This window comes from Macrobrachium rosenbergii, chromosome 39, assembly GCF_040412425.1.
Source record: "Macrobrachium rosenbergii isolate ZJJX-2024 chromosome 39, ASM4041242v1, whole genome shotgun sequence".
Lineage (NCBI taxonomy): Eukaryota > Metazoa > Arthropoda > Malacostraca > Decapoda > Palaemonidae > Macrobrachium > Macrobrachium rosenbergii.
The window spans coordinates 20,896,715-20,910,945 of record NC_089779.1 but is presented as its reverse complement, the minus strand read 5'-3'; the positions used below and the strand labels follow the sequence as shown (position 1 = coordinate 20,910,945).

Below are 14,231 nucleotides of genomic sequence, written 5' to 3'. Positions count from 1 at the left end.
TGCAACCTTCCACAGTCTGGGGTTGCAAGTCTAAGTTAGGTTTTATGGAGTGTGTTATTTAGTGATTTTAGTGGGTCAGGTGGTCAGCTCTTTGTCCATGGCTATGCCAGGATAGCAAGGGTGGTGGTCTAGTCATGTTAAGGTTGAGGACCGTGTGACAGCCCCATAGAGACTTTCTACAGCCCCCTGGATGGGTCGCTGGGTCTCTCAAGGAATGCAGGCGAATGAGGCAGGATAATTATGAAGCCAGCTTCCTTATCAGGTAAGAACCAGAGTATGTTTACAGCTAATATTTAGTGTTTAGTAATTATACGAATTCCCAACGGTGTTTTGGGTTCTCTAACCCACCACCAATGGTGTCAATCAGCTATATATATGTAACTACCAGGGAAGTTAGATATTTAAAAATGGTATTTTCATTATAAAATAAGTTTTTAAATATACTTACCTGGTAGTTACATATATAAAAGGTCCCTCCCTCCTCCCCTCTGAGAACAGGGGCTTGGAATTTCTGAGGACAATTGGGAATGGTTCTAATTACCTGGTAGAGGGCGCTCAGGTATGGCCACCTGACCATCTATCGGCGATTGCCGCGAATTTTTGAATTTCTGCCGTGCTTGTATTCGGCGAATCACCTGGATAAAGCTATATAGATAAAGCTATATATATGTAACTACCAGGTAAGTATATTTAAAAACTTATTTTATAATGAAAATACCATATTTACTTTCAAAAATTGTGATTTTATTATGAAAATATCATGTTTGATAGCAAGGCGTATTTTAATTCTTCATAATAGGCTATGTTTAAAATCTTTATTATTCTTTTGACTTGATTTTCATTTTTTTCAGGACCGTGTTGAGAGATTTGCAGCAATCACTGGAACTGATGAAGCATTAGCACAGTTTTACCTTCAGGACAGGAATTGGAATCTTGAGGTAAGTCACTCTTTCAGTCTTACTATTTTATCACCTAAAAAAAATTTAAAAATGCCCTGTCTAATTGTGTGCACACACGTTTAGAAATTAAAGACGATAGCAAGCTGAGACAAAACATCAGATGGTTGACTTGCTTCTGTTAGGGGAAGCACTAGGATTTCTTGTGAGCTGATTAATCCCAAAGTTAGTGACCAGACCCAAGAGGGGTGAGTTACTGTATATTTTTTGAAATAAAAAATAAATATTGAAATGAATCTTACTTATCTATTATGATGGCAGTATTCCCTGCATCAGGCACGAGGACAATACAGTGATACATATGATTAATAGGGTCGCTTAGTTTAACCATCTATGGCCTATCCCTTACAAGTAAACTGCTGGTTCAAGTGTCTATTGTTTTCCATTCAATTTTTTCTTTCTGTCATTGGCCTGCAGGACATACTGGAGTGTTGTTGACATTTTCATTGCTGGTTTGGATTTGGTTTTATATTAATTTTTTTTTCTATTATTTAGGATGGGTACTCAGGAAGATAACAAAAAAATATGTAAGGTAAGAGTGTTACACCTCCGGGGAACCAAGTGTATCCTTGTTGATTGATCTTTTAAAGGCTATGAAGGGCTTTTCGGTGAGTGCTCCGATCCTGACCATGACGACTTCTCTGATAACCCCTCATGAGGCATGAATGATGTACCCCTAGGTGCTGCCTTCAATGTTGTCCTTGGGTGATGTCCTCCACGCACTGGTGTTTAAGGCCACACTCTGCAAGAAGTAGTCCAAGAAGAGGAGAGAAAGTTGTCATCATCATCTTCGTCTTCATCATTGAGTGCTGTCGCCTCCTCCCCTTCTTCCTCCAAAGCTAGCAAGCGGAGGAAAAAGTTTGCCCCTCCCTCCCATGGGAGGTCTCGTAGAGATTCCAGCAGCCCTCTTCTGCTGAGAGGGTGAAGGGTCCATCGTTAGTGGTACCGCAAGTGCCACTGCACCCTTTGCCGAGCATGCGTGTGCAACTGGTGTACCGGTGCTGGCCCCAGTAGCACACCTACCTGGGCCAGCAAGGGTCCCTCTGGTCTACAGACCTGGGCCCAGCTGCCAGCACAGTCCAGTGAGAGAAGGTGAAGAGAAAGCAAGCAGGTAGTCCCTCACCCCCTGGGCCAGGCAGGAAGAGGTCTCATGCTCAGTCTTCTTCACCTGTAGAAGCTTCAGCTTTTAAGAAGACCAGAGCATGCCCAAGGAACAGCCCCTGCCCACATTCATATGAGCAGGACTTCTGTCATTGATAGGCTGGGCAAGGGTGTTTGCAATCTCTCACCTGTCCCCTACACCTGCTCAGAGTTTTCCCCCGAGAGCCGGGAGCTGGGCAGGTCCAGGGTTGGGGACCGCGACCTTTCTCACTCCCATTCTAGCCCATCCACGGAGCCTTATGTTCTTGGGTCGTTCCATGGACTGGACAGGACGTATGCCTGAGCAGTTGAGATCACGAGGGACTCTGGTGAGTGTCTGAGTGTCCCTCTCTTGCAGTGGGAGCAACTTGGGAGGACCAGTGCCTTGAAGGACTTGAGGGTCCTACACCCCAGAACTCAGACACCCGAGTTGCAAAGGCACTTTGTGGTGATCATTAGGATGATACATCATTTTAATGATCTCACTGAAGTGGCCATGGCTTTTCCTCACGCTGGGGACCTCAGAAGGAACCCAGGGCTTCCATTGGCTTGGCGTGGTCTAGGCTGGCTGGTGGGGTCTTGGACCAGGTGAATTCTCTTGTGTATTGGCAAGAGAATTTTGTCTGGTCCCGCCGTTCATGCAGGACACTTCCTCCCCTTCTAGCTCACCAGAGGAAAAATATGTTCCATTGGAGAGCCCTCTGCCTACCAACCATGTTGACCCAGATATGTAACAGTCTCTCGCTAGAGTGTCTTTGCAGAAGGGGGTCTCCCTCTTGCAGTCGGAGGCAGCAGCACTGGAATTCACTGCTTTGGCAGCATTCCAGACAGTTTCATTGATTGACCTTTGGTCCCATACAGTGGCCAAGATCACTTCCTTTACGGGTGTTTGTACACCCAAAAAGGACGCACCTTATAAGAGACTGATGTCTGGAGATAGGGCTATTACCTACCATGCCCACCAGACAGTAAGCTTGTGGGCAAAAAATAGTGCTGAAGAAACAAGACGCTGTGCTGTCTCAACTCCCTAGGTTTGTTATTCCCGAGTCGGCTTTGGTGCGATTTTGCTTTTGACTTTTTATAATTAAGATGTCTTACCTCTAGCTATCGAGTCTGTAGCTTGGGTGAATGTAAGGTGAGGCTATCGTTTTTGATAGTTCCTCACTCTTTATTTTATGATTTAAGATGTTCAATGCTCTATGATAATCTTTTCTTATAATTAAGATGTCTTACCTCTAGCTATCGATCTGTCTTGGGTGAATGTAAGGTGAGGCTGGAAGACTTTGATAGTTCCTCACTCTTTATGTATGATATGTAAGGGTGTTCAATGCTCTATGATAATCGGTAATGAATGTGTGGGATTGTCTGAGGGTGAGTGGAAGAAATATGAAGCCTATATGCTTAAATTGGAGCGTGATAGGCTGAGGAAATCTTCCTCCTAGAGTGCATCCTTAGTTGGACAGTCAGGGTTTTCTCCTACTAGTAACCCTGTAGTAAATTTTATTACTAACCCTGTAGTTTGTTGCTGCAGAAGGTAATTCCCTGGCTCTCGTGTGGAGTCAATGCGTGCTCTTGAAACTAAAGTGAATGCAATTCAAACGCATAGTGTTAGTGCTAGTGCCCCTAGTGTTGTGGAGGGGGGCGTCAGATCGGCCCTATAATGCCTCTAGGCCTGGACCTCTGTCGAACTCCCAGGACCAGGGAGGGGGCATGTCGAAAGCCGCATGAGGGTTACGGGGCTTCCCACCGATCTGGCGTCCCTTCGGCAGGTCCTGATGACGCTACCCAGGCTGCCAGGGATCGTGCTCAGGCACGCATCCTGAAGGATTGCTTCTCGTCCTCCGACACGTCCTCCCGCCTCGGGGTTGGAGCTCTCGTTGGACTCTCGCCCTCTTAAGAGAAGCTTAGAGGAGAGGACGCTTCACGTCCTCTTCCTCTAGACGTTTGTACTCTTTCCCGAAAGTTGCGTGGATATTCCTCTGCAGAAGAGAATAAAGTGTTTTTCGAATGATCACTCTACTCGACCCCTGTCGCGCTAAGGCAAGGGCTAGAGCTTCTTCCCCTGTGGAAGGAAGTATACGTCTCTCGCCCCTTTCCTTCTCTCTCAGGTTCAGCCCTTCTCCCGAGAGAGTGGCTTCTCCAACGCGTAAAGATTTTGTTGGGTTTGCAACAACAGCTGGATGCTCTCATGAACCTTTCAAGATTCGAATCTGCCTGTTAAGAGGTACAGACTTTCACCTTCGTCTCCTGCTTCGCTTCCTCGGAACGATACAGAGCGTCTGTCGTCTAGAGAGAGTGTTTAGTGGCTTCCTATTCGTCTTCCCCGAGTTGAGGTGTTGGCCTTTTCTCTTGTCTCGCGCCAGGAGCGCGTCTTGCTCTTCGTGCGCTTCTCACGCTTCACGCGCTCACCTCACCTTGACGCCTTTCGGCGCGCCTAGCCATGACGCCACGCTGTGACTCTCTTCTAGTACTTGCCACGGAGCCTCTCGCGCGTCACGCCATGACATGACGCTCCGCTTCGCCGCTTCGCCAAGTATAGCTTCAAGTCTTGTGTTGACACCGCTCCAGTTGTTCATCATGTCGCACAACTACCCGCTTCAACATCTGATGTCCTTCTTAATTTAGCCAGTACTTGCTTCGGCAGTACATATACTAATACTAAAATTGGAACGATACAGAGAAGATTAGCATGGCTCTTGCGCAAGGATGACACGCTAATCGTGAAGCGTTCCACATTTTTATGTTTACTATATGACACGCGTTTTTTTTTTCACATTTTTTTTTTACTATACTTTTTATGTTTACTACTTGACTTCTTTCGTTCGCTCGGAGTTCACAGGGAGTTCCCGCTTACGTATCGGCGAATCGAACTACTTTCACCACTCACTCAAGACCCACCAGCTGCGGAAGAACATCCTCTTTCGTCACAGCCTTTGTATGAAGAGAAACTTCTTCTTTCGTCTTCTTCTTCCTCTGATTATCAGACTCTGGCTTTTTTCTTAAGGATCTGTTTCCTGAGACTTTTCAACCTTCGGCTCCTCTCTCTCCACCTTCGCAGTTGTCTTTGTCTTAAGGGGAGCGTTTGACGAAAAAATCGGAAATAAAATTTTCTGGGATATTTTATATATGGCATCATACATATCCTGACTATCTTCTCAGAAAGTTTTATTTAAAAGTTCGCCACAGTTAGAAGTTATAAACAAAACAGTAACCTATCATAGTCAAATTACATTTTTCATATAATGTAATGATATTGTCAGTATATCGGTGGTAATTTCCTTTTAGCTATGAAATAATATCTAATGCGATCTATGGCAACCCTGTGGACATAGTACGCATCAGCGAAAAGACAGGAATGCCGCAGGGCAGTCAGTGGCAGTCAGTTCAGTAGCAGCTCAGAGCTTGACTAAGTAAACGTCGTCGCTGGCCAACCTCAGCCGTGTTTTGACACTCTTCATTTAGCTTCATTTAGCGAAGTTATATTACTTTGCAGGTCTATTTTTTTTTTTGGCTTTTCATTATGTCATAAAAACATCAAACTGTGTAACGGCAAGCAAATAAATACACAGAGAAGCAAAAATATCGTTTTTCTCAAAACTAAAGTTATCGACATTCAAACTGCATCTCCTTCATAACGCTTGCACCGATCTCAGATACAAAAAGTAAACGAAAGCTAAATGTTTGCATAACAAAAAAAGGGGCTCCATGGGAAGCAACACGAGACCCGCACCACGAGAGAGAGTTTTTTCCCGAAGGAATGTCACTTCAAGAGAGGTAGCAAGTGACTCCTTTCATCTCCAGACTCCCTTTGCAACCAGGCTTCATTTTGCACAAGCCTGGAAAGAGTGAGGGGCAGACGTTTGGTCCCTCCTACTGTTAGAGAGAGGTTACTTGATTCCCTTCCTGTCTCCTCTTTTTGTTTTTGTTTCCCAACTGCCTTCCTGTCAAACAGAAAATTGTTTGACCTGCTCGAACAGATGTTCGAGCGGAGAGCAGTGGAACAGATCTTGGACTCGGTGTTCCCGGGATTTTACTACAGATTGTTTCTAGTCCCAAAACTTTCAGTAGGCTGGAGACCCGTCTTGGACGTCAACAGGTCGAACAACTTGGTCCGGAAGGAAAAGTTCAAGATGGAGACCTCGCAGTCAATACTAGGAGCCCTTCATCCCGGGGATTGGATGGTATCTTTGGATCTCCAAGATACTTATCTTCACGCCCCAATTCATCCACGTTCGGTGAAGTATCTCAGGTTGTCTTGGGGACTAGACGTACCAGTTCAGGGCTCTCTGCTTTGGACTCTGCACAACGGCCATACCACGTTGAAAACACCGCTTCTCGTCCGATCAGCGAAGTTAAGCAACGTTGGGTCTGGTCAGTACGGATGGTTGACCGCCTGGGAACACCAGATGCTGTTGGCGTCACATTTTGCTCCGAGGGTGTTTACACGTCTCATGAAAAACGTTGCGATGCAGTTGCATCTGTCGCACGTCAGGATCTCACTCTACTTGGACGACTGGTTGATTCGAGCGTCGTCGGCGAAAGGTATCTGGAGGACCTTCAGTTGACTCTGCAACTCGTGAAGTCCCTGGGACTTCTGGTCTGTGGAGAAGTCGCAGCTGATCCCCTCACTGTCCATTGTGTCTGGGAATTCAGATCTATTCAGCGGCTTTTATAGCGTCTCCGTCGCAAGAACGGCAACTTCTATGTACGAAAAAGTTTCGCCTTCTTGGAAAAGGAAACATGCTAGGTGAAGGAAGGAATGAGTCTGCTGGGGACCATTTCCTCGCTGGAGAAGTTTGTTTTCTGGGGAGTCTGCATCTCAGGCCTCTTCAGTTCTTTTTGTTGTTGAGAACTGACAAAGCAAGGAAGACTTGAAAGAGGAATTGAGAATTCTTCCTTATATAAAGAGGATCTGTGGTGGTGGCTCGATCCAACGGAATTGCAGAAAGGATCTCCCTCAAGCTTCTGAACCCCAACCTAGTGTTGTTTTTCCGACGGGTCGTCAACAGGTTGGGGGGCAACACTAGAGGGAGAGGAAGTGTTAGGAACCTGGAGAGAGGAACAGGTGTCCTGGCACATCGACTTCAAAGATTTGGCGGCTATCTTTTAGCTCGCCAATTCTTCGAGGTCCAAGTTTGCAATCGTGTAGTTCTAGCAAACTCGGACAATACTACTTGTTCCCTGTTCAGCCTTGCAAGAGAGATTATTCTTTGAGCCTATGCTCGCAACATTTCGATTCTCACAAGTTTTGTTGCAGGGGTCGAAAATGTTCGAGCAGACCTGCTCTGTTGGCGCCATCAACTCCTGCCGAAGGAATGGACCCTTCATCAGGAGGTTTGCCAAGATTTTTGGAAATTTTGGGGTCGCCATCTTGTGGATTTTTCACGACCTCTAGAACAGCGAGGCTCCCTCTATAAAGCTCATCTGTACTCGACCCTGGGGCAGTTGCGATAGTTGCTCTTCCCTGGGATTGGACGGGAATAGAGGTTTACGCCTTTTTCCCCGTTCTAAATTCTGGGAGAAGTCATACGCAAGTTCGCGGCCTCACAAGGGACGAGGATGACTCTCATCCCCACGTTTTGGCCTTCGAACCACTGGTTCTCGGAGTTTCTCTTCTGGTTGGTAGACGTTCCGAGGACCCTTCCTATGAGAGCAGACCTGCTCATACAAACCCACTTCACGAGATATCTTTGAATCTCCCGCTCTGAACCTGACTGCTTTCAGACTATCGAAACTTGGTCAGAGCGAAGGGGTTTTTCTGGCCAGGTGGCACGGGCCATCGCTAGAGCCAGAAGTTCTTCATCTAAAGGATATATCTAGCGAAGTGAGCAACCTTCAAAGGTTGGTGTAGAAAGAAGGGCTTTTCCTCTTCCTCTATCACTGTGAGCCAGGTTGCGGATTTTCTCCTTTACTTAAGAGAAAAACTCGATATAGCAGTTCCGACTATCAAGTGTTATCGGAGCATGCTTTCGATTGTATTCAGACACAGAGGATTAGCTTTGTCTGACAATAAGGACCTCCACGATCTTACGCTCTTTCAAGACGTCCAAGGTTCCTCAGCTGATTTCCCTGCTTGGAACTTGGACGTAATGCTCAAGTTTTTGATGTTTAGTCCTTTTGAGCCTCTCCACTCTGCATCTCTTAAGGATGTTACTCGAAACGGCATTCCTCGCGGCTCTGGAGAGAGAGAGTGAGCGAAGTTCGAGGCCGTCATGTGGGCTTCAAGGAACACAATGCTGTCTATTCTTTAAGCCCTAAGTTCTTGGCTAAGAATGATAGGTCTTCTAACCCTTGGCCTAGACACTTTGAAATTAAAGGTTTAGCAGACCTTATTGGACAGGAACCTGAGGGAGTTCTATGTCCAGTTAGAGCTCTCAAGTACTACCTTAAAAGAACACAGGACACTCGTGGTCCATTGGATGTTTTATGGTGTTCTGTGAGGCAACCAGTTAAACCTATGTCGAAGAATGCACTGGCATTCTTCATTAGGGACGCGTCATTAAGGACGCACACACTCTAGTTGTGACGACTCCAACTTCAAGTTGTTGAGAGTTAACGCTCACGAGGTGAGGGCAGTTGCTACCTCCATGGCGTTCAAGAAAAATATGGTACTCAGTGACATTTTTAGTGCCACATTTTGGCGAAGTCAATTCGGTGTTTGCCTCACACTCTTGGCAAGATGTTTAGGTAGCATACGAAAATTGCTTTTCGCTGGGACCATACATTGCTGCTTCAGCAACCTTGGGGACAGGGGTAACTCTGATCCTATCCCCTTTTTAATTGTGTTTTTGTGGTTGTTGGGTCGACTACTGGAGGCAGTCTTCCCAATCCTTTGCAAACTAACGCTTTAGGTGTTGGTTAGGTGGTTAGTAATGCTCTTTGTCCTCTTTGTATGGGCTATGATCTAGTCACATTGTGGTCACGCCCCGTTGACAGATCATCTAGAAGTCGCCAGCTATATAGGTCACTACCTCGCTGGGGTCTCTAGTAAAGCAGAAGCAGACTAGAGTGACAGTAACCACTCAGTCAGCTACGCTATCAGATAAGGAACCAAAATAATTTTACCAATAATTGGTTTTTTCCTAATTCTTGGCTGTCTCTACCCCCTCCAAAGGTGGTATTCAGCTATATATATATCTGGCAGGTAAGTCTCATGAACAAAATGATATTTTAATGATAAAATAAAGTTTGTTCATACTTACCTGGCAGATATATATATTTATATTGCCCTCCCTCCTCCCCTCAGGAGACAGTGGCGTTAGAAAATCTGAGGACCTTGGAGAATACAGCTATATATATATCTGCCAGGTAAGTATGAACAAACTTTATTTTATCATTAAAATATCATTTTCATCTCCACGATACAGTAAAATTGGTTACCAAGAAGAAAAGAAACCATGACAGACTGGCGTGCAATCTGGGGCCATTGTGCTGAGAGGAGTGAGAGTAGCGGGTTTCAGTAGTTTTGAGAGGGAGGATAGTAGCACTAATGAAGTGCTGTAGTGTGTAAAGGGTTTTGGAAAAGTAGTGAGGTTCTACTGAGAGTAGTGTAAACAAATAGAGAAAATTTTTGGATTTTATATAAGTAACTTACCCAGGTAATTATATACAATAGCTATAGTTTAACTTATCCAGCAGCTAAAATTTTTTTTTGAAATTTGTGGGCCCGCCCACCCTCAAGGGAAAGAGGGGAACAACTAGCACAGAGCTTCAATTTGTTTCTGCCGACTGATGACTGAAGTTCAGTTGTTGGTAGCAGCTCTCATTTTGGAATTCTCACTTTTCCGGTTGTTTGTCTTCGGCAATTGGTGAAGTATTCTCTTTTGGTAGCCTCTCGGCATATTTAACTAGGATTGGGTGTTCTGTTGTGAACCTGGTTAACTGATTACAACTTTTTTCCTGAATTGAACCTTTTTCTTGATTCATTGTGTGTGACTCAAGTGTATCTAGCTTTAGGTATTGCAGCAAAGGCTGCAATACAAGACTGACAAAAGAATCGTATGATTCACATACCATGTGTGCAGATTGTAGAGGGCAGACATGTTCTGTTGATTTAAGATGTCAAGAGTGTGCAGGCTGGGACTTGAAGAAATGGAAGACTTTAGAATCTCATTTATGTAAATTGGCTAGGGACAAGAAGAGGAAAGCAACTGCTAGATTGGAAAGTAGATCTTTAGCTAGTCAGGAATCGGCGATTGCCAGATCTGAATCTAATATTCCTGTGATTTCTATGTCCCCCGTTCCAACCCCTTTAACTGTTCAACCCTCTCCGTTACCCAGCTCTCATGTTTCCAGTCCCAACCCCATGTCCAGCCTAGAGTCAAAAATCAACAAAAGATTCAAGTTAATTGTGTAATCTATTGTGGAAGTCCTTATGGACAATAATAGTGATTCAGAGCGCCCTGTAGTGCCCAGTGTTAGTGCAGTGCAAGTGGAGGAGGTGGCTGCTTGGCCTGCCAATTCTCGTAGGCAAAGGTCCCTGACACACTCCCCAAAGCCTGGGAGGAGTCAAACTGGAAGCCTAAGGGAGGTTGGTGGGGTCTGCCCACAAGCAGTCGCCCCCTTGGTTCAACCTGTTGAAGCATCCCAGGTTGCAACCAAAGGCTGTTGGAAAGGTCTCTCTGTGGACGTGCATGCTTTATCGACAAGCTCTGGAGAGTCAAGTCCCAGGTGCCAGTGGAGCTTCTTGGACAAGTCTTGTCCTTTGAAAAGCTATGCGATAGAAGTGTCACATCCTCCAGTGCCATGTAAGAAACTTAAGGATCCCGAGCGCTCCTCTTGTAGTAGTTGGGATAGCCCTGAGCACTTCTCCAGATAACCTCTCTTCTGATGATCTGCTCTCGGCACCAAAGCACCAAGCTTCTTGGAAGCCCTTGTATGCTTCTAAGAAGTCTTCTACTAAGGAGTCATCTAGCACCCGTACTCCCTGCAGTCTCAGAGCCTCCTATAGTAGTCGAGTGCCATGCAGTATCAGAGCAGCCAGCGGCTCCCGTTCACACAGTAACGCACAATCTTCTTAAGAAGGCGCCTTCGACTTCTCAGACAGCGACAGACTTGTTGCAATCACCCACTTCATCCGACGAAGAAGTGGTGGAGTAGACACCCCCTTCTACTGCTTGTGCCTCCTACTTACAGTTTCTGCTTGCCACCTTCCCTAGTTTCTTTTTGCCAGCTACACATTCCTCTCCGGCATCCACCTTCTTGGAGGAGGTCGCAGACTTCTGGTAGAGCTGCCTTCAGCATTCCTCCTTCTAGACTTTCTCGAGGGCGGTATCGTTTTTATGCCACAGGGGAAGCTCCTTCCTTGGGAGTCTCTGCCTCCTCTCACAGGGACTTCTCTGGCTTAATAGATTCTGTCCGCAGGACGGCTTTTTCCTCTGTGAAGATAATGTTCTCCGCTACATAACTAGCTCACCTTCTCAAGAATTTATTTAAAGTCTTCAAGGTTATGAGCTTCTGGGATTGGTCGGTAGGTGCTTTGGCTCTTAAGGTCAAGGACTGTACGGTATTACCTCAGGATTTCTCGAATGACTGGCTGGGAGTTCTTTCCTGCGTCAGCAAAGGCATCAGAGATAGCTCCCAAGAGCTGTTGTACCTGTATACTATTGGCATCTTAAAGAAGAGGGAGCTTTGGTGCTCATTTATGTCTAAGGAAGTGACTCCCTCACAGAGGTCAGCCCTCCTTTTCTCTCCATTGGACCGCCTGCGTCTTTTCCTCAAGACACAGTTCTTGGTATAGCCTCTGACCTGCAGAAAAAGAGCACCCAGGATCTCTTCTCGCAATCTTACAGGCGCCTGAAGAAGACGACTGCTTTCAGCTCCAGATCGTCTAACCCTTTGCGGTTGCATCCCCTTCAGAGTGGCAGACAAAGAGCAAACTCCAGATCAAGATGTAGCGTTCGGTTCACATCACGCTCCATTAAAAAGTCCTCCTCTAGATCTTCTGCTAGAAAGTGAACACAATGCCATCCATACACGTGTAGGAGCCAGACTCCTGCTCTTCTGGGAGCGCTGGGAGAAGAAAGGGACCGAACCCTGGATAATAGATGTCCGGAAAGAAGGGTACCAAATACCCTTCATGCAGAAGCCCCCTTTAGTCAGCACACCTGTTGCGTTGACAGCGTACTCACCAGGCTCAGAGATTTGTAACTCTATCAAGGGAAGTCTCATCCCTCATCAGAAAAGAGGCCATAGAAGCGGTAAAGGACATTTCTTTCTAGGGTTCTACAACCGACTGTTTGTGGTTCCAAAGTCATCGGGAGGCTGGAGGCCTGTATTAGATGTCAGCGCCCTGAATGTTTTTGTCTGAAAGACAAAATTCAAAATGGAAACAAACCACACAGTACTAGCATCCATTCACCAGGGAGAATGGATGGCATCCATAGACATGGAGGATGCTTACTTCGACATCCCCATATACCCAGACTCGAGGAAGTACCTCAGGTTTGTGTTCGAAGGCAAAGTATTCCAGCTTTGGGCCATGTCCTTCGGCCTTTCAACGGCCCCCAGGTTTTCACCAGATTTTTTGCTCCCCTCACAAGGTTGCTACATCGGATGGGAATAAAAATTTCCCTTTACCTCGACAATTGGCTTCTGAGTTCCCAATCGAGAGAACAGTGTATGGAGGACCTTCGGAAAACTCTTTTACTAGCCAAAGACCTGAGCCTTCTCATCAATGTGAAGAAGTCTCAGTTGACTTCTTAGGAGATTCAATATTTAGGGATGAAGATAGACTCTCTGGTTTTTCGGGTCCTGCTGAAGAAGGTAAACAAAGTCCTGACTCTCAACAAATGCTCAGCCAACATTTGGATGAGCCTATTGGGCACTTTGTCGTGCATAGAGCAGTTTGTATCCCTAGGCAGGTTACATATGAGGCCTCTACAGTACTTTCTAAAGCTCAGCTGGAACAGGCAGAAACTCCTGGACACGTTCGAGTTTCCATTTATTCCATAAATAAAGGAGGAACTGCAGTGGTGGAACTGCGAAAGAAGACTTGCGGAAGGGAAGTTTCTTTTCCCTCTGAACCCCAGCCTAGAATTCTTCTCAGATGCATCAGATCTAGGTTGGGGAGCTATTCTATGAAGCAAAGAGGTCTCTGGAACGTGGTCAAGGGAGCAGAGAGCATGGCATATATACGTCAAAGGATTAAAAGTGGTCCACCTGGGCCTTCAATTCTTCGCCCCAGAAGTACACAGCAGGACAGTTGCAGTCCATTCAGACAGCACGACTGCTCTGTCATACATAAAAAAAAAAAGCAGGGAGGGACTCACTCATTCTCCCTATATGAGACAGCGAGGGACCTCCTCCTGTGGTTGAATCAAAATGACACGCAAGTATTGACTCGCTTTATTCAAGGGAAATCCAGTGTCCTGGTGGACGAACTGGGCTGACAGAGACAAGACCTTCCCACGGAATGGACTCTAGATCCTTTGGTATGTCTGGATCTCTGGAAGTTGTCGGGGAAACCAGTACTAGACCTCTTTGCTACATCCAGAAACCATTGGCTCCCATTGTTTTATTCACCAGTCCTGGATCCTCTAGTATGGGCAACAGATGCCATGCTACAGGGCTGGTTGAACAAGAAACTTTACACTTTAACTCCATTCAGTATGGTGAGACAAGTGTTGTACAAATTTCAGTCTCATCAGAATGCCTCGTTAATCCTGATAGCTCCATTTTGGCCAGCAGAGGAGTGGATCCCAGACCTGCTCGAACTCTTGTCGGATTATCCAAGGCTGTTGCCTCAAAAACAACAGCTCAGACAACCACACTTCAAGCAGTTTCATCAAAACCTGTCTACTCTGGCCCTGACAGGCTACAAACTGTCAGGAGATTACTCCAAAAAAAAGGTTTTTCAAAGCAAGCTGCAGAGTCTATTGCCAAATGCAGGAGACTCCTTTCAGACAAAGTTTACCAAGCAAAGTGGGCTATCTTGAGGTCATGGTGCCGGAGACAAAAATGTCTCCTCTACTCAAACCTCAATAGCAGAAATAGCAGATTTTCTGCTGTATCTGAAAACAGTTAGAAGTCTTTCCACTTCCACTATAAAAGGCTATAGAGCAATGATAAATTCCGTCTTCCGACACAGAGATGCGAACTTAATCTTCCATCCAAGATTTGTCAGACCTGATTAGG

The 14,231-nt window shown here is 45.9% G+C and overlaps 1 protein-coding gene and 2 pseudogenes across 2 annotated transcripts in view; all 3 read left to right on the top strand.

Moving 5' to 3' along the window:
• LOC136825820 (tyrosyl-DNA phosphodiesterase 2-like) overlaps positions 1–14,231 on the top strand; it is a 139,304-nt gene that overhangs the window by 17,895 nt on the left and 107,178 nt on the right. For both annotated transcript variants that reach the window (XM_067082775.1, XM_067082774.1), the window contains exon 2: positions 852–938. In XM_067082775.1, the coding sequence (XP_066938876.1) occupies positions 852–938 (87 nt within the window). The remainder of the gene's footprint in view (positions 1–851; positions 939–14,231) is intronic.
• On the top strand, positions 4,740–4,836 carry LOC136825855 (U6 spliceosomal RNA; annotated as a pseudogene).
• On the top strand, positions 6,398–6,514 carry LOC136825857 (5S ribosomal RNA; annotated as a pseudogene).